The sequence below is a fragment of the Pelodiscus sinensis genome, chromosome 3, assembly GCF_052426305.1.
Source record: "Pelodiscus sinensis isolate ZL-2025 chromosome 3, ASM5242630v1, whole genome shotgun sequence".
Taxonomy (NCBI): domain Eukaryota; kingdom Metazoa; phylum Chordata; order Testudines; family Trionychidae; genus Pelodiscus; species Pelodiscus sinensis.
The window spans coordinates 57,336,064-57,360,974 of record NC_143054.1 but is presented as its reverse complement, the minus strand read 5'-3'; the positions used below and the strand labels follow the sequence as shown (position 1 = coordinate 57,360,974).

The 24,911-nt window shown below is 42.8% G+C and overlaps 1 protein-coding gene across 4 annotated transcripts in view; it reads left to right on the top strand.

The window, feature by feature from the left end:
- FILIP1 (filamin A interacting protein 1) overlaps positions 1–24,911 on the top strand; it is a 147,204-nt gene that overhangs the window by 83,481 nt on the left and 38,812 nt on the right. For 3 of the 4 annotated variants that reach the window (XM_006131943.5, XM_006131945.5, XM_006131944.5), the window contains exon 4: positions 3,004–3,182. In XM_006131943.5, the coding sequence (XP_006132005.2) occupies positions 3,004–3,182 (179 nt within the window). Of the gene's footprint in view, positions 1–3,003; positions 3,183–19,553; positions 20,978–24,911 lie in introns of those variants that run through there. The other variant, XM_014577989.4, reaches the window with a different exon arrangement.

Below are 24,911 nucleotides of genomic sequence, written 5' to 3'. Positions count from 1 at the left end.
CTCCTGGCTATGTGAGATGATTCCCACAATTGGCTGAGTGTGGGTATGGCAGGACCTAGTAATATTTTTGTCTGAAACACATAAACAGAAAAGTACTATGTGGGTCTAGCAGAGTGGGATGCTTGTTATAAGCTAAATGAGAACTCTGATTCAACTGACCTCTCCCCAGCAAAACACTGAAGGTAGCTGTGTGAATAGTAATGTTTGGTATTGCTGTTTCCTAGCAATGTTTTACACATGTACCTGAAAACAAGTGTTTAAAAATGCTAGTATGATAATAGTAGTAGTAGTAATAAGTTAGTCAAAATTAGTAGTATAATTAGTCACATTTTTTTAAATGTAAAAAGTTGCTAATAAAGTAATGAGAGAAATTTTGAAAAATGGAAGTGATAAAGTCTAAAATGAACAGTAACCAGAAAAATTGCACAAAAAGAATCCATACGGACTCTACCGAATTTGGATTTTATTTTTCATCAGTCAGATGACTGGAAGCATGTCACAGATGTGCAGTCCAATTTTCCGTGTCAGGCATGGCAAAGTAAGAGCCAACCTCCAGGCTTAGGTAGCTAAATTCCCACTTAGGTATTACAATGCAGGATTTAGATGTCTAACATTAAGTATCCCAGGGTATGTCTACACTGAAAAGTTAGTTCGAACTAACGGATGTTAGTTCGAACTAACTTTCCTAGGCGCTACACTAGCGCTCCGCTAGTTCGAATTTGAATCGAACTAGCGGAGCGCTTAGTTCGAACTAGGTAAACCTCATTTTACGAGGATTAAGCCTAGTTCGAACTAGCTAGTTCGAATTAAGGGGTGTGTAGCCCCTTAATTCGAACTAGTGGGAGGCTAGCCCTCCCCAGGTTTCCCTGGTGGCCACTCTGGCCAACACCAGGGAAACTCTATGCCCCCCTCCCGGCCCCGGACCCCTTAAAGGGGCACGGGCTGGCTACGGTGCCCGTGCCAGGTGCAAGCCTGCCAGCACCCAGCCAGCAGACCCTGCACCTGGCACGGCACAGAGCCACCCACCCGATGTCCCCCAGCCCACCCCCTCTTCCCGGGACCAGGCTGGCGGCTCCCGGGAGCTTGCCCTGGACCGCAAGAGGCGGGCACCTTCCTGGGCTAGTGTGGACATCGTGGACCTCATCCACGATCTCCGCACTAGGCACAGGAAAGTGGCCGTCTAGGGCAGGAGAGCTGCCAGCCTGGCCACCCAGGAGCAGGTGTGCATGAAAATCAAGGGAGTCCACTGAGACCCCCGACCCTGAGCCCTGAGCTTAGAATGGCCGTACTGGGGCAGACCAAAGGTCCATCTAGCCCAGTAGCCTGTCTGCTGACAGCGGCCAACCCTAGGGACCCTAGAGGGGATGGACCGAAGACAATGACCAAGCCATTTGTCTCGTGCCATCCCTCTCCAGCCTTCCACAAACTTTGGCCAGGGACACCATTTCTACCCCCTGGCTAATACCACTCCATGGACCCAACCTCCATGAATTGATCTAACTTCTCTTTCAACTCTGTTCTAGTTGTAGCCTTCACAGCCTCCTGCAGCAAGGAGTTCCGCAGGTTAACTATTTGCTTTGTGAAGAGGAACAACTTTCTCTTACTAGTTTGAAGCCTGCTACCCATTCCTTTCCTTTGGTGTCCTCTAGTCCTTCTTTATGGGAACTCAGGAAGAACTTTTCTGAATGCACCCTCTCCACCCAAACCCTGCTTTTAGAGACCTCTATCCTGTCCCCCCTCCATCTCCTCTTTTCTAAGCTGAACAGTCCCAGTCTCTGTAGCCTTTCTTCATCTGGGACCTGTTCCCAACCCTTGATCATGTTAGTTGCCCTCCCTTCTCCCAGCCTTTCTCTTCCCCTCTCCCACCTCCTTTTCCCAGTCTCCCCCAGTTTTGTTCTATAAAGACAGAGTCAATGTTGGAAGAAACGTTATCTTTATTTTGTACATCAATAAGAAGGGGGGCTAGGGAAGGGTAAGTGGAAGGAGGTGAGGGAGGAATGGGGTACGAGCCCCCGATGGGGAGGACTGGGCTGGCTCTGCGGGCTTCTGGGGGTGGAAGCTCTCCTGCAGCCCCCCAATTGCCCCCTCTCCCCAGATGGCAGCCTGCGGCAAGTGCAGCCGGGCTGATGGCTGAGTGGTGTGATGTGCCCAGTGTGGGTACTCCGGGCAATCCAAGCCAGGACTGGTTTTCAAGCGGGGCACCCCTTAGAACTGTGTGTCCGGGGTGGGGGTCGGGACCCTTTAAGCGCAGCCCTCGGCTAGCCTGAGACAGCATCTCCACGCTCTAAGTCCTCCTCTCATGCCCTGCCGGCACTGCTTCCGGCCATCCTTAAGCCCTGTTCAGAGTCCACTCAATGTGGACTTGCTAGTTCGAATTAGCAAAACGCTAATTCGAACTAGTTTTTAGTTCTAGACGCGTTAGTTCGAATTAGCTTAGTTCGAATTAACTAATTCGAACTAAGTTAGTTCGAACTAGCACTGTAGTGTAGACGTACCCTCAGTTTGTATACAGAGTGCCTCCTCTGTTGGTCTGATGGGGGCCCTCAATGGCCATTTACTTCCACAGACCTGAGGACATGTTACCTGATAGAAACTATGGAACACCTCATCAGCGTAGATTCTTAAAAGATCATTGTCTCAGATGTGCCTCCCTTGAGGCACTGAACCCCTTCAATTCCTCTTTCAGATGGTAGGCAAGGAGGGCAGTCAGCACCCTGTTGCAGGCAGCACTCATTACTACAAAAGTATTATAAACAGGTGTCACAGATTCTGTTCTTCATCTATCTGGGAGCTATGAAAATGTTTGATATAAATATACTTTATAAAGAAATCCTTCTTTTCACAGAACAGTTACTCTGGTTCCCAGTCGCTGCTTTATGTAAAACCCAAGACATAAAATAACTGAACTGGCATCTACCAAATACAGTTTCTGCAGGTAGTTAATCAGCCAATGTAAGTGAATGAGACGTTTCAAACAGTCCATTCTCCTTTTCAACAATCCAGCTGGACAGACTGGAAGAAAAGCAGAAAGAGACGTATCGACGCATGTTGGAACAGCTCCTCTTGGCAGAGAAGTGCCATCGGCGCACAGTTTATGAGCTGGAAAATGAGAAGCATAAACATACGGATTACATGAACAAGAGCGATGACTTTACCAACCTCTTGGAGCAGGAGCGTGAAAGGTGAGCACTAGAGATATTGTGTAGCATATCCTCAACATGCTGACATTTCCTCAGTTAAGAAGTGATTTTTTGACACATTTATTGTCCGTGCATGCTATTTATAAAATGTCAGTATAATTGCATTTTACTCGTAACATTGTTCACGTCTACAGCTGGGTGGTCCTTCCAGACATGACTGTGAGTATTTACTTGAATTTTAAAATGAATTTGATTTGGCCACACCTCTGCCCAAATTATGTTAATCTGGAAATTTGTGAGTGATCCAATTTTACTTAAATTGACTGAATTTTAATCTGGCATGCACAAGTGGGTGAATCCAAAGTGATAGGCTTCCTATGGAATGGAACATGGTTTCCAAAACCACAATTTAGAGTAGGGTTGCCAATTTTGCTTGGATATATTCCTGGAGGTTTCATCACATTACATAATCATCAATGAAATATTAATCTCTCATTCCTGGAGATTCCAGGACAATCCTGGAGGGTTGGCAATCCTACATTTTAGTCTTAGCACAGAAGTGAGAAGCAGTTGATTGCACTCTTCACATCCATGGCTGTGAATTCACTATTGTTTGAAGAGCAAGGCTTCTATGGTAATTGAATTAGTCTTTTAGCACTTTAGAAGTACATATTATAATAATACAATATTATACGAGTGTTGCAATATTATCTGATTTACTTTCTACAGCTCATGTCCCTTTTATCAAACAATTATTGCCATATCACCATCCAAGCAATTAATTTGTGTTTTCCAAAAACCATGGTCTGCACATTGTATTTGGAACTCTCACTTCCAGTAGGTAGTATTGATGGGTGTTGCCCTGATAAAACCAGTTGTAAAATATTTTTTAGATAAGGCCCAAAGAGTGAATTACTGGCATCTCCAAAATCAGTCTTTTAAATTTTTATACGTTGTTTTTGCCAGTGTTATTTCTTATATATTTTATCAGCTTATAAAGTGACGACTGCAAAAGCACTGAAGTCTGGTGTTTCAAAGCATGCCACAGATCTGTGTCTGTCTGGAAATATTTCAGACTAACAAGACTTAGCAGCCCTAAAGAATTTTGTTGGCATTACAAAACCCAAATGTTCAGAAATTGTGACACAGGCCCTCCAGAATCATAAGATTGTCTTTAAAATTGAGATTTCAATAAATAGCTTCTGAGGTTTTTTATTTGTCTTTTGATATTTGATCCATTTAGCATTCACATTTTCAAGCTTTTTTTCAATAGCCATAAGAGCTAGAAACCTTAAAAAAAAAACAAAAAAAACCCCAAGATTCTTATGCAGTCAAATGGCTAAATGAGCTGGGACTAAGAAAACCCTCAAATATCCTAAGAATCACAGTAAAATTAAGAGAGTTGGCAGTACTACCATTCCTGGAGATTAACTGCCTTTTTTTTTTTAAATTCATGGACCAGGGACAGCTTGGTGTGAGTTTCTCTGCAACCTCACTTTATCCCAAGCCTAAAGAGGCACCTTCATGGGTGAGAGGTATTTATTGTGTACATCTGGTCACTGCCAATTGAATTGAGATCACCAGCTCAATTCATTTAGGCTACTAAACAGCCCCAAAATTATGAACTATTGGTCACAACTGACTTGAGCTGTTTTCTTTGGTGATCTGGAGTTAAGCATTCTCCTGTTACTAACCCTCTAAAGCCCATCCTCTGTACATGTGCATTTTCTGTCTCTCTGCTCCATTATGTGTCTCCAACTTTTATTTTTACAAACTCCGTAGTTAGTGCACAAACAGCAATAAAAAGGAAATTCTCAATTTAAATACATATTGAGAGCAGATCCTTTGGGAATAGCCAAGACCATTTGCTTGTTACAGGGCAAATAACTGAAGGGCAAGAATTGCACCTGTTGAAGACCCTTTGATTTCTGATAAGTGACAACCGAAATCTGATCCCATAACAGTGGCCATATTGGATGAGACCAATGGTCCATCTAGCCCAGTATTCCTTCGTTCAACAGTGACCAATGCCAAATAATTTAAAGGGAATGAACAGAGCAATTATCAAGTGATCCATCCTCTGTAATCCAGCCACAGCATCTGACAGTCAGAGGCTTTGGGACACCTAGAGCAGTGCAAGCTGAGTGCTTGGGCTGCTACCCAGAGATTCAAATACTCCCCAATTGATTGGCAGAGCACCCACAGCCAGCAGCATGTGTTTCTATTGATTGTGCACATCTGCACATACCTTGGTGCACATAACAAAATGTATTCCATATATGGATGGAAAAAATGAGAGGGAAGATAGACCTAGAATATGGGTTTGTATCCCTGACCCTCTTGCCTAATAGCCATTGGTGGACATAGATTTTCCATTAACTTATCTAATTCTTTTTTTAACCCTGTTATACTTTTGGCCTTTGTAACATCCCAAGCAGTAAGTTCCACAGGTTGATTGTGCATTGTGTAAAGTAGTACTTCTGTTTGTTTGTTTTAAACTTGCTACCTATTCATTAGATTGGATAACCCCTGGTTCTTGTGTTATATGAAAGGGTGAATAATACTTCTTTGAGAGACGTCCTTGTAGGTGCCCCACAACAGGTGTCAGTGCGTCCTATCACTGCAGACCAGATTCTTTACAGAAGTTCATGGGGGGCAGGGAAGGTGCATGGGTGCCGCTCGGCGCAATCTCACATGCATAGCCACCCTCCCCCTCAGTTTCTTCTTACCGTACCCAGCTTAAGACAGAGCTTGTCAGTGCTCTTCACTCTTTGTTAATCCTCGTAGACAAGTAGCTGAGTTTCATTGTCTCTTCTTCTCTTACTTTATACATTATCCAAGTTCTTCTCCCTTAAAAAATAATCCTTCTATTTTTCTCCAACTCACAATTCCTGCTGTTTGCTCTTCACCATGTGGAAAATGCCAGGATTGCCAGGCTTCAAATGTTGTTCAGCCTGCAATGACGCTATGGCTGTGTTTGACAGTCAAATGCCTCAGAAAGTCCCGTGTTTAACAGGACTGCCAACGCTACGCTAAACTCAAGGCTTGAACATGCAAAGACAGGGACCTCTGCCTGAAAATTATTGTGCTAGAAAAGGTGTAACATCCCACCTCAGATTCTGGCACACAGGTTCCTGATAAGGGGAGACCCCCAAAAAGGAAAAAGTCCCCAAAGAAACATGCCTCTTCATTACCTCACAAGCCACAGTCACCTAAGAGGTACAAAACCAAAAATTCAGTACTGAGGGCATTTCCAGTACTGATAGGGCACTCTTCAGCATGGCACCCACAGAGCCCACAGAGGATACAGGCGCTTTCGTGCGTTAGCACCCACTATGGCACTGGGTAACCAGACAATTGAATCCTCGGCACTGAGGATTACTGGCATGGCACCACAGCAGCCAGTGGCGTAGCGCATCAGCACCATTCTTCCATCTAATGGTGCCACAGTTACTTTGATGCCACAACCTCCATCGGTGCCAACTGCAACCGCACCAGCTCTGGTACCACTTACGGTACTGCTGGCTATGGCATCATCCACTCTGGCACCCAGGTACTGACATCACAGAGACCTTACGGTGTCATCTACATTTAATTCTCCATTTATTGATCCCGACATGTCACATACATCAGCAGCACCAAAACATCACCACCCAGGGATTATGGACACCAACAGAACACACCTTACACTCAATGTCCTCGAGCTCGGAGCCATTCAGCTCACCTGCCAACATTTCCTACCTCACATAGCCAGAAAACATAGCAGAATATATACCAACAACGTCACCTGCATGTTTTATATAAACAGGCACGGTGGAGCCCAATCCCATGCCTTATGTACCGAGGCTATTGCCCTGTGGAACTGGTGCCATCTTCCTGGTGCCCTAAACACCACCGCTGATGCACTAAGCAGAACTCTACCTCTGGACCACAAGTGGTAGATTAATCACAGAGTTCTTGCAATGATTTTTTAACCGTGGCGATACCTCCGGATAGACCTTTTTGCCATGAAGGCAAGCAAAAAGTGCCCCCTGTATTGCTCCTGGCCCAGCATGAACAAGGGCTCCCTCAAAGATGCCCTCTTTCTCAAGTGGAACTATCATCAACTATATGCCTTTCTTCCAATTCCCTTTCTCAATAGGACGATTCTCAAAATAAAGAGAGACAGGATGAGGATCATCCTCATAGCCCTTGGTTGGCCCCAACAACCATGCACACCCAATGACGAAATGATTCCTGAAAGGCTTACAAACATCATACCCAGATGTAACCAGTTCCTTTTTCTGAACAAATGATTCTATGTCCCCCAATCATGCATCCATGCAACCCAAGGATCCTTTTTCAACCAGAGATCCAGGCTCCACATCCACAACACTGCACCTGAAAGCCTGGTACCTAGATGGTTCTCAGGGATAGAGCTACAATGCTCAATTCAGGTACAAAACATCCTTTTCACAGTAGAGCTCCCTCAACTCAAAAGACATACGTGGACTAATGGTCTTGCTTCATTCATTGGGCTACTCCTCGCAACATACGTCCAGAGTCAGACCCATTATCAGTCACCCTGGATTACTTATTGCACGTCAATCAGTTTAATCTCTCTGTGAACTCAATCAAGGTACATTTGGTAGCTATTTCAACTTTCCATACAAGGACGGATGATACTACAGTCTTTGCACACCCAATGACGAAATGATTCCTGAAAGGCCTACAAGCATCATACCCAGATGTAACCAGTTCACATAAGCCATGGGACTTACATTTAGTACTAAATACCCTGACAAAATCACCATACGAACCCATGGCTGCATGGTCAATTCTCCCCCTGTCCCTAAAAAAGGCATTCCTATTAGCAGTAACATCTGCACGTCAGGTAGGGGAAATGGCCGTCCTAATGGCAGACCCCTCTATACACCATTTTCTTCAAAGATAAGGTGTCCCTACGCATCCACTCTAAGTTCCTCCACAAAGTCTGCTCGTCTTTTCGCATCAATCCATTTACCTGTATTCTTCCCCACTCCTCTTGCCAATACCTTCAAAGCACAAATGCATATCCTCAATGTACACAGGGCACTTTTCTTTTACCTTCAGAGAACTAGACCTTTCCAGCTGTTCCCTAAACTCTCCATTTCTATCGCAGAACACAACAAGGGACAGCAGATTCAGTCTCAAAGACTGTCACATTGGGTCTCAGACTGCATCAGAATGTGTTATCACCAATACCAATTACCACCGCCTACCTCGATTCGTACGCACTCCACCAGGGCAATGGCCACGTTGGTTGCTTACCTGCACACGGTCCTCATTGAAGACATATGCGCTGCTGCCACATGGACCTCAGACCAAACCTTTGCCAAGCACTATGCACTTTCTTAGGGACCTCTTTCCTTCACCAGAGTGGTGAAGGCCGTTCTATCTACTGCTTGCTTACCTGATCCAAAATCCCTACCTCCATAGGACACATGGGCTTGCAGTCATCTGCTGTTGAGCACCCACAGGACATCTCTCTTGAAGGAGAAGAGGTTACTCACTTTTAGCAGTAATTGGTGTTCTTCGAGATGAGCGTCCTTGTGAGTGCTCCACTACCCTCCCTTTATCGCCTCTACTTTGGACACTTTTTTATCAGGTCAGGTTTCCAGCTAGAGAAAGAACTGAGGGGAGGGTGGCTGTGCATGCACAGTCACGCTGAGTAGTGCCCGCATGCCTTCCCTGTTGCACATGCACAGCCCACCCATGCACTGCTGTAAAGAACCTGGTCTGCGGCGCTGGGACACACTGACACCTGCAATAGAGCACCCACAGGGATGCTCATCTCAAAGAATGTCAGTTACTGCTAAAGGTGAGTAATCACCTCCTCCTCATTCACTTTCTCGACACCATTCATAATTTTATAGACTTTTGTGTTATCTTCTTTTAGTTGTCTCTTTTCCAAGCTAAGTAGTCCTAGTCTTTTTGTTAATCTCTCTTTGTACAGGATGTGTTCCAAACTCCTAATCATTTTTGTTGTCTTTGTACTTTTTCCATTTCTAATATATCTTTTATGAGATGGGATGATCAGAACTACATGCTGTATTTAAGGTGTGTGCACCAGGACTTTATATATTGGCATTAAAAGTGAGGCGTGGAAATTGTTCATTTAATTTAGGCTTAAATCTCAACTCTGAGGGGACAGATGCCTTAGGATTTGAGTGCACAAGGAATTCGGGATCCAGACTAATCTGAGTTCAAATAGCTTGTTTCATCTTATTTTTTTTAAACTGAAAGTACTATCTTGGAAGGACGAATTAAGAGAGAAAGATAAACTAGTGAGATGACTCATTCCCAAACCCCACAGAAACTGTCAGTAAGATCTTTTAATCAAGACAAAGGGTTTGTAACAGGAAATAAATTAATTTGAGATAAGAAGAAAAATCTGTCCCCAGCACAAGATTTAATCCAGTCTAAGACATTGGATGGGGAGTTAACCCTCCCAAAGGAATTTTCTCTTCTATCTTTACCTAACTATTCTTATTTACCATCAGTATCATCTATCTATATTTATATTATGTCAGTGCTTAGAGGCCCAGGCCCCACAGAGCAAGAAACTGAACAAATACCCAGTCCCCCTTGTGCAAGGGAAAGCAAAAGTTGAGCTGAGGTTAAGCTGTTTTTCATCTGTTACAAATGCAATATCTGGAGTGGTAATGGAGTGTGGAAAGCTAGAGAGAGAACAGTCCTGTAGAACAGTGTTTCCCAATTGGTCCTCCGCAGAACCCTGGGATTCCACGAAGCGAAAGTAAAGGTTCCACAAGAACCTGGCACTTCCCTGTCCCCTCTTAAAGAGACAGCGATAAATTGCGATGGGACTCAGCGGGTTTTGTTTTGTTTTGTTGCTCGACAAATCGGGGCGGGTCTTTTTTTTTTGCTTGGAACTTTGAGGTTCCCTGAAATTCTTTCAAGCTAAAAAGGGTTCTGTGGGCCAAATAAAATTGGGAAACTCTGCTGTAGAAGGTCCCTTTCTCACAAGTCAGGCATAATGGTGATAATGCTTAACAGTTATATGGCTCTTTCCCCTCATCAAAGAACCTTACACACCTTTCACAACTCATGCTTTATAGGCCACCTTTCAGGGAGCACATGTCCCATACCATCTTGCACAAGGTAAAGGTCGTAAACTCCCTAAGAACAATCAATGGTCTCTTGGTTCTTACATCTTCCCAGTCCTCATTTATAATATTAACTTTATAATGATATAAAACTTATAGGCTGTGTCTAGACTGGCAAGTTTTTCCGCAAAATCATCTGCTTTTGCGGAAAAACTTGCCAGCTGTCTCCACTGGCCGCTTGAATTTCCGCAAAAGCACTGACGATCTCATGTAAGATTGTCAGTGCTTTTGCAGAAATACTATGCTGCTCCCGTTCGGGCAAAAGTCTTTTTCTGAAAGACTTTTGCGCAAAAGGGCCAGTGTAGACAGCAGAGATTTCTTTTCCGCAAAAAAGCCCCGATCGCGAAAATTGCGATCGGGGTTTTTTTGCGGAAAAGCGCGTCTAGATTGGCCACGGATGCTTTTCCGCAAAAAGTGCTTTTGCGGAAAAGCATCCTGCCAATCTAGTCGCTCTTTTCCGCAAATGCTTTTAACGGAAAAGTTTTCCGTTAAAAGCATTTGTGGAAAATCATGTCAGTGTAGACGTAGCCGTATAGTTTAGGCATTCAATCCAAAAATGTCAAAGCACTGAAGTAAAACATAACAGAATTGTATAATACCTACCCACCAAGGAGAGGAAATTGTAGCAAGCAACAGCTAGTTACAAAATGACCCCTAAAGGCTGTTTGACTTCACTGACTTTAAAAAGCTGGCTTCAGAAAGGCTTGCTGGGAATACACCCTGTAAGAAAGCATCTCTTCCCTAGGGAGAGTTGGAATTAGAAATTCCAAAGGAAGGTTCTCCTAGAAAAAGGGTGGCTTTGGTATATTGTAAATATTTCTACAAACCACGTCTTGTTTCCTAGTCCCATACCCTAATCACAGGTCTATATTTCTACCCTTACTTACTTCTATCATTATCCTCCACCTTCAATCTCTCTTTCAGTTCTGTACTTCTCTATCCTCAATTGTTTAGCAAAGTTTACTAATTGCTTATTCTTATTTCAATATCTCCATCAATGAGGTACATTATTAGATATCATGGATCCTGTTTGCAGTCTGTGCTTTCAGGAGAATGCTTGATGACCTGCTAAATTCTCCAGTATTATTCCATTCAGGTCTTGCACTTACTTTGGCATCCTCCTTTCCTCCCACCCACTGATGTCTAGCACACAGATTTCCAAAGCCACTTCCCTGACACTCACCTTACCTTCTGTTTGGTCTCCTTCTGTTGTCCTCTCCTACTGCAAAGCCTTTAGCTTATCCATAGCTTTGTGATATTGTTTTGCACTAATACCAACCCTGGTACCTTCCCTTGCAACAAACCCCGTTGCCAGCTTTGTCCACATATTCATTCTGCTGATACCATTATTGGACCTAACCAAGTGAGTTATAAGATCAAGAACACATATTCCTGTGCATCCAGAAATATAATTTATGCTATCATGTGCCGAAAGTGTCCGTCTGCTATGTACATTGGACAAACATCTCAGACACTTCGCCAAAGGATTAATGCCCACAAAACAGATATCAGACAAGATCACAAAGAAAAACAGTTTCTTGCCATTTTAACCAGAAAGGACACTCTGGGTATGTCTACACTACCCTCCTAGTTCGAACTAGGAGGGTAATGTAGGCATACCGCACTTGCAAATGAAGCCCGGGATTTGAATTTCCCGGGCTTCATTTGCATAAGCGGGGAGCCGCCATTTTTAAATCCCCGCTGCTTCGAACCCCGTGCAGCGCGGCTACACGGGGCTCGAACTAGGTAGTTCGGACTAGGTTCCTATTCTGAACTACCGTTACTCCCCGCTGCACGGGGTTCGAAGCAGCGGGGATTTAAAAATGGCGGCTCCCTGCTTATGCAAATGAAGCCCGGGAAATTCAAATCCCGGGCTTCATTTGCAAGTGCGGTATGCATACATTACCCTCCTAGTTCGAACTAGTGGGGTAGTGTAGACATACCCTCAATGACTTAACCACCTGCATTCTGCTACAAAGACCTTTTACATCTGCACTTGAAAGGGAATCCTCTGAACTGTCATTCATGTTAAAATTCGACACTCTCCGAGAAGGAATGAACAAACACTCAAACTATCTTACCCATTACCAAGATAGCTTCCCCAATTATCACCTCTAATACCATTAGCTCACAAACATCCCACTCTCCCCACCTCTAATATCATCAATTCACAGACACTTACCTTCCTTCCTTCCCGCCCCCCCCCCCCCGCATTCCCCTCCTGTTCTGAAATGTGATTTGTCCTTTTCATATGTGTTCATTTTTTTTAATCGTATCCTTTGGTATATATGGTTGTGACTATTTTCTTCCACAATTTGATCTGAGGAAGTGGGTCTGGCCCACGAAAGCTCATCATCTAATAAACCATCTTGTTAGTCTTTAAAGTGCTACATTGTCCTGCATTTTGCTTCAGAAGAATACAAGAAATAGGCCTGAAAGCCCTCTAAAACATTCCTAAAATAGCGTTTTCTTTAATTTACACAGTATATAGTTTACAGAATACATGATGCAGTGGCCTGGAATGCAGTTGGGGTTGATCTGTGTAACTCATTTTTGGTTTTGACACTTACGTGACCATCCTACAACTAGGCTGATAAAACATTTATAGCACAACACAAACCATGTCTTTCTATCTGTCAATATAGAAAACCAGTACTTTAGCCTAACAGAACTAATGTATGTATATATAAATTATATACAGACACACACATTTTTATGCTTTATTAAAGTGATAAAGGTTTGATTTTTCTGTTTGCATTTCTCATTGTAGCCTCAGATTACATTTTACAAGTAATGGGATAGTGTTCCAAGAACAGAGACACATTTAGCATTTTCCTCCAAGGCAGGGTTGAGAATTCATGCTGTATTTCGTAAGCAGTGCCCAGCTAAATCTGGTTTTAGTTAAACCCTCTGTTTGAAGTACATGACCATAATTAGATCTGCACAGAGGAGACAGCAGGATTCTGACCCCAGATCTTTCTTTTACAAAGTTTTCTTTCACTCTTCATGCAGAATTGTCTCCTCTCCTCCTCCCCCAGAGCAGCGCCCCCAGCAAGGAATGTATTGGCAAGTTTCTCTCTGGTCTGTGATAATACATTCCTCTCTGCTTTAGTCATCCTGGCATCAAGATACTCCTGGCTGCTCTTCTGGTGATGTAATGCTGGGCCCACATCACCTGCAAAGAAAACTGATCTGCAAGTAATAAAAAGCACAACCGCCTTGAAACAAAAATGGGAGTATCAATGTTAGCAGATTTCAAACTCTTTTTTTCCCCTGCTCTTGTTATTAAAGTTTCTCTTCTTTATCCCATGAGATAAAGCCCTTTCTTTAAGAACCATTTTTAATTCTTTCATTTTATTTAATATACTGAAGACAGACTTGGGAGTACTAGTGGGGATAGAATTCTGAGATTGTCACAGAGATTTTATTTTGCCCGTTATCCCCGTCAGATCTGTAGATTCTTTTGGTTTTCATAGCACTAGTAAAACGAAGTACAGGCCACAGTATCAATCAGCCAGTTTTACTCACGAAAGCTCATGATACTATATATATTTGTTAGTCTCCAAGGTGCCACAGGACTACTTATTTCTACAGCCCACAGTTTAACCAAACATAGGTCATTTTGAAATGTTCAGTGTTAATGAATCTCTCAGACTTAACAGTTTAAGGCCATATTCTGAGTGGAGTGCCATAGTAGGATATAAAATAGACTTTGTTAGATATAAAATAGCACACAATTTGACCCTTAATTATAGAACATTTTTTTCTTTTAAATTCTGGAAACTTTCATGGATAGAGATTTGTGTACATCCATCCAAGACTTCTCAGCCATCTTCTTATTCTGACTTTGAGTTTTCTCATTTGTTTATTTGTTTTTCTGACCTGCCTTCCAAATCATGAGCCTGAAGGAAAAAGCCAACTCAGTAGAAATCTACAGCACAGCCTACAGTTATTATTCATTTTACCAGTACATCATTGGCAACAGTAGTTCCCTGAGTCCTCTTTCAACTTTCCAGTAACTGCATCTATAAAGTGAATTTTGTGTTAATTCATTAAAAAGTTGACTATGACAAGGGCAACAATTTTACAGTCATTAAACAGCTTTCATCCCAGTCTTTTAGGTTGGCATAAGTATCCATATGCTTAAAAAAGATCAGTTTTACTCTCGATGTGATAAAGTTTTCAGACTGCAGATTAAGTAGCTCATGTTTAATGATAGTTTGTTAACAGAAAGAAATGAAAATATCTGACAATAAAAAATGCCACTGCCAAACAGTTAAGTACATCAAAAGATCCTGAGAGCACTTATTCTGCAAGTTCTGTTTTACAGTTTCAGTTGACCTTTAAGATAATGACTGAAACGTGATTTTTGTGAGACATGTATCGTAGCTCAGTTGTAAAACTTGTGATCCTGATCTCAGATTTAAATAGGACTGTTCCACAAATGTTAAAATAATAAGAAAACATACAGCTACATTTAGCTGTTCAAAAACAATGAGGCTGTGTCTACATTGGCTGCCTGTCTACACTGGCGTGGAGTTCTTGCGCAAGAACACTGACGATCTAATGTATGAAATCAAGGCTTCTCGCGTAAGAACTATGATGCTCCCTCTCAGGAATAAGCCCTCTTGCGCAACTGTTCTTGTGCAAGAGGCCAGTGTAGACAGGCAACATGAATTTCTTATGCAAGAAAGCCCGATGGCTAAAATGGCCATCGGAACTTTCTTGCGCAAGAAAGCATCTACACTGGCACGGATGCTTTTGCACAAAAGCATGTCTCTTGCGCAAAAGCACATGCCAGTGTAGACGCTCTCTTGCACAAATACTTTAACGCAAAAACTTTTGCAATAAAAGTATTTGCACAAAATCTTGCCAATGTAGACATAGCCTGAGAAAATATTATGAGGCTAACATGATGGACTATTTGCTCTGAGTTTTCGGTAATTCAATGCCTTCTCTTCGCACTTAGATATTCTTTAAAACAATCTGTTCTTATGGTCACTGCTGAGAACATATATTATAACATTGTGTGACAATTCAACTACTTTTCCAACCACAGATTATTTCTACATCAGAATCAGCTTTACAGATATTCAAAGAAAATTATTATGCAGCAGAAAAGATCTGTTGCATTATTTCTGAATGAGGTTACTGCAGCTGCAGAACTATCACTGTAAATCACGGATGGGGAACCTAAGGCCCAGGGGCTGCATCTGACCCCAACTAGCCTGGATCCAACTCCCAAGGCTCAGGGCTTCCCCCAGCATTGAGGGGCCCATGCTGGTGCTCCAGCCCCTCTCCCCTCCTCTGCTCACTCCCTCCACAGGGCTGGAGCACACAAAATCTACTGCCCTTTCTCACCCCGCCCGCCAGGCTTTGGTGTGCAAGGGGAATGTGGGGAGTGTCTTTCTCCTTCTTAGTCAGGTAGTTGGGGGCCTCAAGGGCTTTTTTGCTTTTATTTGTTTATTTTGCTTTTCACTTGTGTGTGGTCCCCAAGGGTATGTCTACACTACAGCACTAATTCGAACTAACTTAATTCGAATTAGTTAATTCGAACTAAGCTAATTCGAACTAGTGCATCTAGCACTAAAAACTAGTTCGAATTAGCATTTTGCTAATTCGAACTAGCATGTCCACAGTTAGTGGACCCTGAACCAAGGTTAAGGATGGCCAGAAGCAGTGCCGGCAGGGCATCAGATTAGGACTTAGAGCGTGGAGCTGCTGTCTCAGGCTAGCTGAGGGCTGTGCTTAAAGGGACCCGACCCACACCCCAGACAGACAGTTCTCAGGGGTTCCCTGCTTGCAAAGCAGTCCTGGCTTGGAGTGCCCTGAGTGCCCAAACTCGGCACATCACAGCACTTGGCCATCAGCCCGGCTGCACTTGCCGCAGGCTGCCATCCAGGGCGGGGTGTCAATCGGGGGGCTGCAGAACAGCTTCCACCCCGAGGAGCCCGCAGAGCCAGCCCAGTCCTTCCCATCGGGGGCTCGTACCCCATTCCTCCCTCACCTCCTTCCACTTACCCCTCCCTAGCTCCCCTTCCTGATGTAGAAAATAAAGGACACGTGTGTTCAAAAATAGAAACTCTCTTTATTGAACAAAACTCGGGGAGACTGGGAAAAAGAGGTGGGAGAGGGGAAGAGAGAGGGTGGGAGAGGGGAGATCAGGGGTTTGGAACAGGTCCCATATGAAGAGAGGCTAAAGAGACTGGGACTTTTCAGCTTAGAAAACAGGAGACTAAGGGGGGATATGATAGAGGTCTATAAAAGCACAAGTGGTGAGGAGAGGGTGCACAAAGACAAGGTCTTCATTAGTTCCCATAATAGAAGGACTAGAGGACACCAAATGAAATGAATGGGTAGCAGGCTTCAAACTAATAACAGAAAGTTCTTCACAAAGCAAATAGTCAACCTGTGGAACTCCTTGCTGCAGGAGGCTGTGAAGGCTACAACTAGAACAGAGTTTAAAGAGAAGTTAGATCAATTCATGGAGGTTGGGTCCATAGAGTGGTATTAGCCAGGGGGTAGGAATGGTGTCCCTGGCCTCTGTTTGTGGAAGGCTGGAGAGGGATGGCACGAGACAAATGGCTTGGTCATTGTCTTTGGTCCATCCCCTCTAGGGTCCCTAGTGTTGGCTGCTGTCGGCAGACAGGCTACTGGGCTAGATGGACCTTTGGTCTGACCCAGTACATTCTAAGCTCAGGGCTCAGGGTCGGGGGTCTCACTGGACCAATTTGATTTTCATGCAAACCTGCTCCTGGGTGGCCAGGCTGGCAGTTATCCTGCTCTAGACGGCCACTTTCCTGTGCCTAGTGCAGAGGTCATGGATGAGGTCCACAATCTCCGCACTAGACCAGGTGGGCGCCCACCTCTTGCGGACCTGGGCAGGCTCCCGGGAGCCGCCAGCCTGGTCCTGGAAAGAGGCGGAGGGTTGGGTGGCAGCGGGTAGCTGGTTTGTGCCGTGCCAGGTGCAGGGTCTGCTGGCTGGGTGCTGACAGGCTTGCACCTGGAACAAGCACCGTAGCCAGCCCGTGCCCCTTTAAGGGTTCTGGGGCCGGGAGGGGGGCAGAAGAGTTTCCCTGGTGGTGCCCAGAGTGGCCACCAGGGAAAGCTGGGGAGGGCTAGCCTCCCACTAGTTCGAATTAAGTGGCTACACAGCCCTTAATTCGAACTAGTTAATTCGAACTAGGCGTTAATCCTTGTAGAATGAGGTTTACCTAGTTCGAATTAAGCGCTCCGCTAGTTCGAATTAAGTTCAAACTAGCAGTTCGCGTGTGTAGCGCCTATCAAAGTTAATTCGAACTAATGTCTGTTAGTTCGAATTAACTTTGTAGTGTAGACATACCCCAACTAATTTTCTCTAGCCCTACTCTAAACACTCCATGTGTCAGACAGCGAGTGAGGGAAGAAAGTTACTCTACTCAGGCTCTTATCAAAAGCTCAAGATCCAACCAAAGTGAAATAACTAGCAATACTGATATTAAAATTGGCATAGGTGTCTTTCATGGTTAACAGAGAAATAAAACATATCTATTTGTTAACTGTTAGTCAAGTTTCGGGGCTGTCTACAACCACAGGAAAGTGTAGGTAAATCAAGGTCACTTTTAGAAATTTTTCTTCTCAAACAGAACTGGCAGGTGCTCAGCACTGTTTGGAATTTATCCACCACTTATTTATATGATATTTAGCATTAGGACTTGAAGAAGAGCTCTGTGTAAACTCAAAAGCATGTTTCTCTCACCAACAGGAGTTGGTCCAATTAAAGACCTTGTCTCTCTGTTGGTCTTTATTTTTCATTAAAAAACCCCTGAAACCAATGGAATTATAAGAAAAGTGTTGGTATTGCATACCAGTTCAAGTGGTGAAAAGACCTTACAAATATTTTCCATTTGTTCTCTGTCATCAAAAGTTAGCAATGGGCCTCCACTATGAATTTATCTTTTAAACAGTTTTAATAAGTAGCTTTCCCTCACATAGCAGGGCAAAGATCCCTGGCCTGTTGTGTGTCCATTACAATGGCATCTGAGCATCAAACTTATGCAGGAAGTTGTACTTTAGACCTGAATGCACAACTCATTTTTGTAAATGTATTGGTCTACTTAATGATCGTATATTCATGAGTTTATGTTACTGCTCCTCCTTTGATGATACTGCAGTTCCCCAACATTTACAGGGCTCTCAGTCCAATCAGAATCTGAATAACAGCTTTTAAAAATACCTAAATAAGCTGTTTCCTACTTGCAGTGTTTACTCTGAGTCTCTGAATAAAAGGTAACTTTCTAGAAAAGTAACTTCCAGGCCATATTTGTTCCACTTGTGACCATATCATTTTAGAGCATTTCTGTAGCAAAGAACTGTATGTTTATTTTTTTAAAATCAACAAACAGTCAGGGTTGTACATTGCAGATGATTGTTAGGTTCTTAGCTTTTCAGAAAAGGGAACTGGCACCACTCATACATATAGTGCTATATGCACATAAAAACAATAGCTATGCAAACCAATGGAATTTGAAGTCCTCAACAGTGGGGCAAACAGATACAAAATTTGAGGAGGATGTGGGTAAAGATGCAGGAATCTTGCACTTTTCAGAGGAAGAAAAACAGGATAGTAAGAAGTTTTGGAGGAGAAATTCTTTCAACCCTTGGAGTGTCTGCACCTATGGAAGTCAAGAGAAGCGTCATATGTGAAGGCAAAATTTGTATCACTATATATGTATTAAAAATATCATAGAATCCAGACTGAAGTACAGAGAAGCCTTTTTCTTCTGCAGTTACCTATGAACACACTAGCACTGACACAGAAGACAGTACTCACTTGGGAATTTTACTAATTTGAGCCAAGAAGCAGTAGAAACCCTGACTGTAGGCACAAATACATATTTTAACTCTGTAACCGACTCTTCTTAGCTTCCTTACACTGAAAAAAAAAGGGACAGAAAGTACTAGAGATGCTATGGTGGAGATTTTGATGTAATGGACAGGTGTGTGCTCTTTTGCATTCCAGGCAAAATCCCACAGATACTGAAATAGACATTAATGAAAATACCTTTTCTATTGCCAGTTGTGACATGGTATATTAGGTAGTGGTGACAGTCAGGATTACTCAGTGCTGAAGTTATTAAAACCTATTAATCTCACCTTGAGTTTGAAGCAGCAGCTGATTTATGTTGCCGAGTTCTTGAAAATTCATTTTTATTAAATTTTATAAAAAGCCATTCTTTAGACAGTTTGCAAAAAAGCCCCAATAAATAAAGCCATGTATTTCTGTTACAGCACTCTAAGAAACATCTTTGAAAAGGTTAAATAAACTCATTGTACAGTTAAATTTCATTACAAATGGCTATGATTAAAGTGTAAAGGTAAAATGACAATTTAAAAAGTAGAAAAATAATTTCTAAAATGAAGGGCTTCATATTAGACTATTGAAACCAACAAAAATGTTGTTAATGGCTTCAGTGGATGTGGGATCAAGCCCAGGAATTGCACTCCATTTGCTCATTAGCAATTGTGCCCCATCTTGCAGAGAAATGCAGTCCCCCTCCCCTATCCCAGGAATCTCTACCAATCTGATCTTGGGGAAAATTCCTTACTGATCTCAAATATGATGATCAATTAGCCCCTGACCTGTAGGTGGGACTCACAAACCACACACCTGGGAAAGAATTTTCTGTAATAACTCAGAGACATCTCCATGTTGTGTCCCATTTCCAACCACTGGAGGTATTTGCTAATAGCAGTTGCTGATGGTCCATAACCCATTATAGGCAATCTCATACCATCCCTGCCACAAAATTATCAAGCTCAGTCTTAAAACAAGTTACGTGTTTTGTCCCCACTATCCCATTGGAAGGCTGTTCTAGAACTTCACATCTCTGATGTGCAATATCATTCCTTCCAGAATTAGATTGTCTAAATATCAGGAGGTACAGCAGTTCCATGAAAGCAAGAATGAGTTCTCTTAAGACCAAAAGAAAGAAATGTTTATGTTTAGCTCATGGATCATACTTCCATAAAAGGCAATAACATCAAAATGTACATGCTGAAAAGAAAAGAGAAAAAAAAATCTTAAACCCAGGCAGTATGACTTATTTAGAAATGATCTGGGGAATAATAAAACAAAAGTGGTTTTTTTTAACAGCTATATGGAACAACCTGTTTTAAATAAGAAGAAAGGTGAACAAAGCCAGTTGTTCAGCTTAGATCACCAAATGAAGTTTTTTAGGGTGTATGACGTATGCCATATAAAATGTATTGCCTGGAATATATAACAGCACAGATTCCAATTTGAGGTCTTTTTCCTAGGCTTTTCCTACAAGGTTCTGGTTCAAGGATTTGGTGTATATAGCTCTCTCTCTGTTAGTGTATACTTTTCCCAAGGGGCATAAGGAAGCACCTAGTGTATTAAAAAGTATTTTTTACCCTGAGATTTTCTTTTATGCTGTCGCAGGAATTATTAGTTTCATTGAACTCATTAACATCTATTAAGATATGGGAAGATATGTGGACAGGTGGAAGTTTGAAGACAGATTTGCACCTAACAAATGAATGCTAATTATCCAGAAACATACAGCAAAGGCAAAGGATCAAGGAGAACATCGAAGCTTAAAAAAGAAAGGTTTTCATCACTTTGGGGTTTTTTTTTTATGGACAGTAATTTGCAGTCTGTCAAGCTACACGATGTGCAGTTTCATGTCTGTAAGTAAATACAAATCCAGAGAAATCTTTGTTTTGTTTTGCACTAGTAGAAGCATTAGGGCTATTTGTAATACAGCTAGAGAGTTGTGGGAGGCTTGCTGATACTGTACTGCCTTTGCTATTAATGTTACATATGTTCTTGCACTGCTGATAAGGAGCAAGGGAGAGGGTGGGGCTGTCCCTGGAAAAGATACAAAGCAATGTTTACAGCAGATTTTATAATCAAATACTCATTTGCCAGGGGCAATAGCTACAGACACTTAAGAACACCAACAAAAGAGAGCAACAAATCAGAGCAATGTGTAGTCTATTAGCACATCATTAAACAGTTTAATCAATTCCATCTTTTGCTTCCCAGTTTCTCCTCCTCGCTACAGGGAAAGAGCGTAGCCAGCTATGTTGCACAAATTTTGAATTAGGCTGGAGATTGTGATCCCTCCCTTCGTCTCCCTGTCCTCCCCCCCCCCCTTTTCTTTTCCTGGCGTTTGTATTATGAGATTTCTCAACTGTTGTGAGTGCAATTTGTTCAGGAATTCAGTGTTTTAAACTACGTGTTGTAAGAAGCAAAAATTGTGCTTACCTGTAAATCATGTGAGGAGCAAGCTAGACCTATTCAGTCCTCTTGTGTAAACTAAAGACTAAAATGTATTTTTTAAAAGACATTTATTGCTTAATCTCTGCATTTAATTCTCACTCTTCAGAAGAATCTCTTAGAGTTAAAGGTGAAACTCTATTCAATGTAGTTCATGCTGTTATTGCCTTATGTGCTCCATTATATGTTGGCACAGTGCAATAGCTCAAGTAAATGAAAGAAAGTGTTTTAATTCTTAAACTCACAACACAAGACATATTTAAGGGATACTCTTTGTGTTGGATACATAGATGAGCTGTTGTATATAAAAACCCTGCAACCAGCCAATCAAACCTACCATGATAAATGTGTAGGGGAAAACATTTGTTAGAGACTCAAGGAATCTATATATGATATGCATTTATTAACCTTTATGTCATGCAGCAAAGCTGCTCTATTTTGGAGGGTTTCCTTGACAATTAAATTGACGGGGAGGAAAAAAATTTATTTAAGAGAAGTTTGGTTGAGACAGGTTTTATGGATATTGATAAAGATCCCTGAACCTACAACCAGATGCCTTACTCGTGCAGAAATTCCCAATGGAACTTTATACAGGGCTCTGCCTGGCTTGCAGGATTGGGGCCTAGGAATATGTAAGTACACAGGGTTCTAGAGTAAACTAAACTAAAATCCGTATCTGAAACCTGATGATAAGCACTCTCTGACTCAATATATTTTGAGAAAAAATATTATTTTTGAAAATGGATTTGAACACTGTACTTTTAGCTGTTCACTTTTATGTAAGCAATTAAATCCATGCTCCACATGCAGGCAAAAGGTGGGGTTTAATTACCAGGATTTTTGCAGTTACATACCTGACCATAACAGACCCACAAAGCAAGTACCAATAACAATATTAAACATGTAATAACTGGCCTGAATTTAGGCTCAGCTCTTGCAATAGTGCTAGTGCAGGGGAGTGCCCACTTGGGTGTCATGAAATCAGATTGCAAGATCTTTGGGTCAGGTGCCATGTCTGCCTCAACACTGGATTTAGCACAAGCGTTCTTTCTCTTGCAGAATCCCCCTAGCTTCACACTCTGCATGTGTACAAGGGTGCAGGCAAGATCAGGGACAGTGGCCTGAAACCTGTGGAGGTCCACACAAGTGCAGGAGTCAACCCTCATGACTCCATCTGAAGGGTTGGGGCCTAGGTCTCTACAATAGTTACCATATTGGGGTTCTGGTATTGATTTGGGCCTTTGCTTGCTAATCCTCTTGAAAATCTCTGTTTCTTTTCACACACATATCAGTGATCCAAAGGCTCATCTGTGAGTTTACACAGCTTCCTTTTCTGCTAGTTAAAATACAACAAATGCACTGTGAATAAAACACCCTTTTGAGTGTTTGAAGATGTCACTTGGGCTTTGGTTTTGTGCAGACTCGCTATGCAGAGTGGGGGGGGGGAGCAATTGCCCCAGAGTCTGGGGCAATAAAGGGGCACAGAGCTCCTGGCTTCCACTGCTGTTACTAGATTTGCCTGTTGCTTTGGGGCGGGCTTGTTTTTTAGGGTTACTTTTATGGGAGGAGGTTGATATTTCCATCAATGTGCTGCTTGTGTTACCTGTGTTCTCATATGGAGCTTTACTTCTCCCTCTGCCAATTCCCGCTCCCAATGGAGCTCTCCTGCAGGATCTAGGATCCCCAGGACTGGGTTCTTTCCACCTAGAAGCAGATGAACACACACCTAATCACACCCACTACCAAAGCATGTCTGAGAGGACTGGTCAATCAGCACTCACCAGCTGACCCCTTATGCCCCTGGACTCAGTAGGCTGGGTTGCCAAGTTGTGACCCTCCTGCGCCCTTAGACTCAGTAGGCTGGGTTAAACAGCACTTTAAGTTACCACCCTCATACTCTCCCAAGTTCAGCACCTACCTGTCCCCACATTCACACCACAACTGTTCTGCTAGTAACCCACTTGATAAGCAAACCCCACAGGATTATGGGCACTACAGGAATCTTTAGCTTAGGTACAAGAAACATTGTTGCAGAGTAAATAGCAAAGCCAAAACAACACTTTTTTGTAACAGGGATGTAAATTAGACGTATCGCAATTGCTAATGAAGCGGGGATTTAAATCTCCCGTGCTTCATTAGCATAAAAATGGCTTTTTTTCGGCACGGAGCTTTGCCAGAAAAAAGCGCCAGTCTAGATGCTGATCTTGCGGAAAATAAAGCCTTTTCCAAAAGATCCCTTATCTCTTATTTCAAGAGGGATAAGGGATCCTTTGGAAAAGGCTTTATTTTCCAAAAGATCAGCGTCTAGACTGGCGCTTTTCTCCGGCAAAGCTCCGTGGCGAAAAAAAGCGGCAGCCATTTTTATGCTATTAAAGCACGGGAGATTTAAATCCCCGCTTCATTAGCAATTGTGATACGTCAAATTTACACCCCTTTTCCGAAAAAGGGATGTAGTCTAGACGTAGCCACAATGTACAAGGAGGCGAAAGAGAGAGGCAACCAGCTCAGCAATGAATCATAGAACACTAGAACTGGAAGGGACCTCGAGAGGTCATCAAGTCCAGTCCCCTGCCCTCACAGCAGGACCCAGTACCGTTTAGACTATTGTTTCTGAAAGTGTTATACGGAATCACTCTCAGAAACATATTAACTGTCTGCCCTAGTTTGTTTATTTACCATTGCCACGGCCACGGAGCCTGGCAGCTCCCATTGGTTCTTTTTTGTCCTTTGCAGCCCATGGGAGCCACGGGAAGCAGTGTGAGCTGAGCCACCACTTTCTGCAGCTCCCCTTGGCTGCGAAGGATGAAACAGAGTCAATGGGAGCCAAACCACCGGTAAATAAACAAACCGGGGTGGCCAGTTAATGTGTTTCTGAGAGTGATTCCATGGAATACTTTTAGAAACACTGGTCTAGACCATCTTTAACAGATGACTATCTAACCTGCTCTTAAATATCTCCAGTGATGCAGATTCCATAACCTCTCTAGGCAACTTATTCCAGTGTTTAACCACCCTGACAGGAAGTTTTTTGTAATGTCCAACCTGAACCTCCCTTGCTGTAGTTTAAGCCCATTGCTTCTTGTTCTATCCTCAGAGGCCAAGGAGAACAATTTTTCTCCCTCCTCCTTGTGACAGACCATTTCTCCAGTAGTTAGTTATTAATGGTTCACAATCCTGCTGGAGGGGCATAACAAGTGGGGTTCCACAGAGGTCTGTTTTGGGACCAATTCTGTTCAATATCTTCATCAACTATTTAAATATTGGCATAGAGAGTACATTTATTAAGTTTGCAGATGATAGCAAGCTGGTAGGGGTTGCAATTGCTTTGGAGGATAGGGTCAT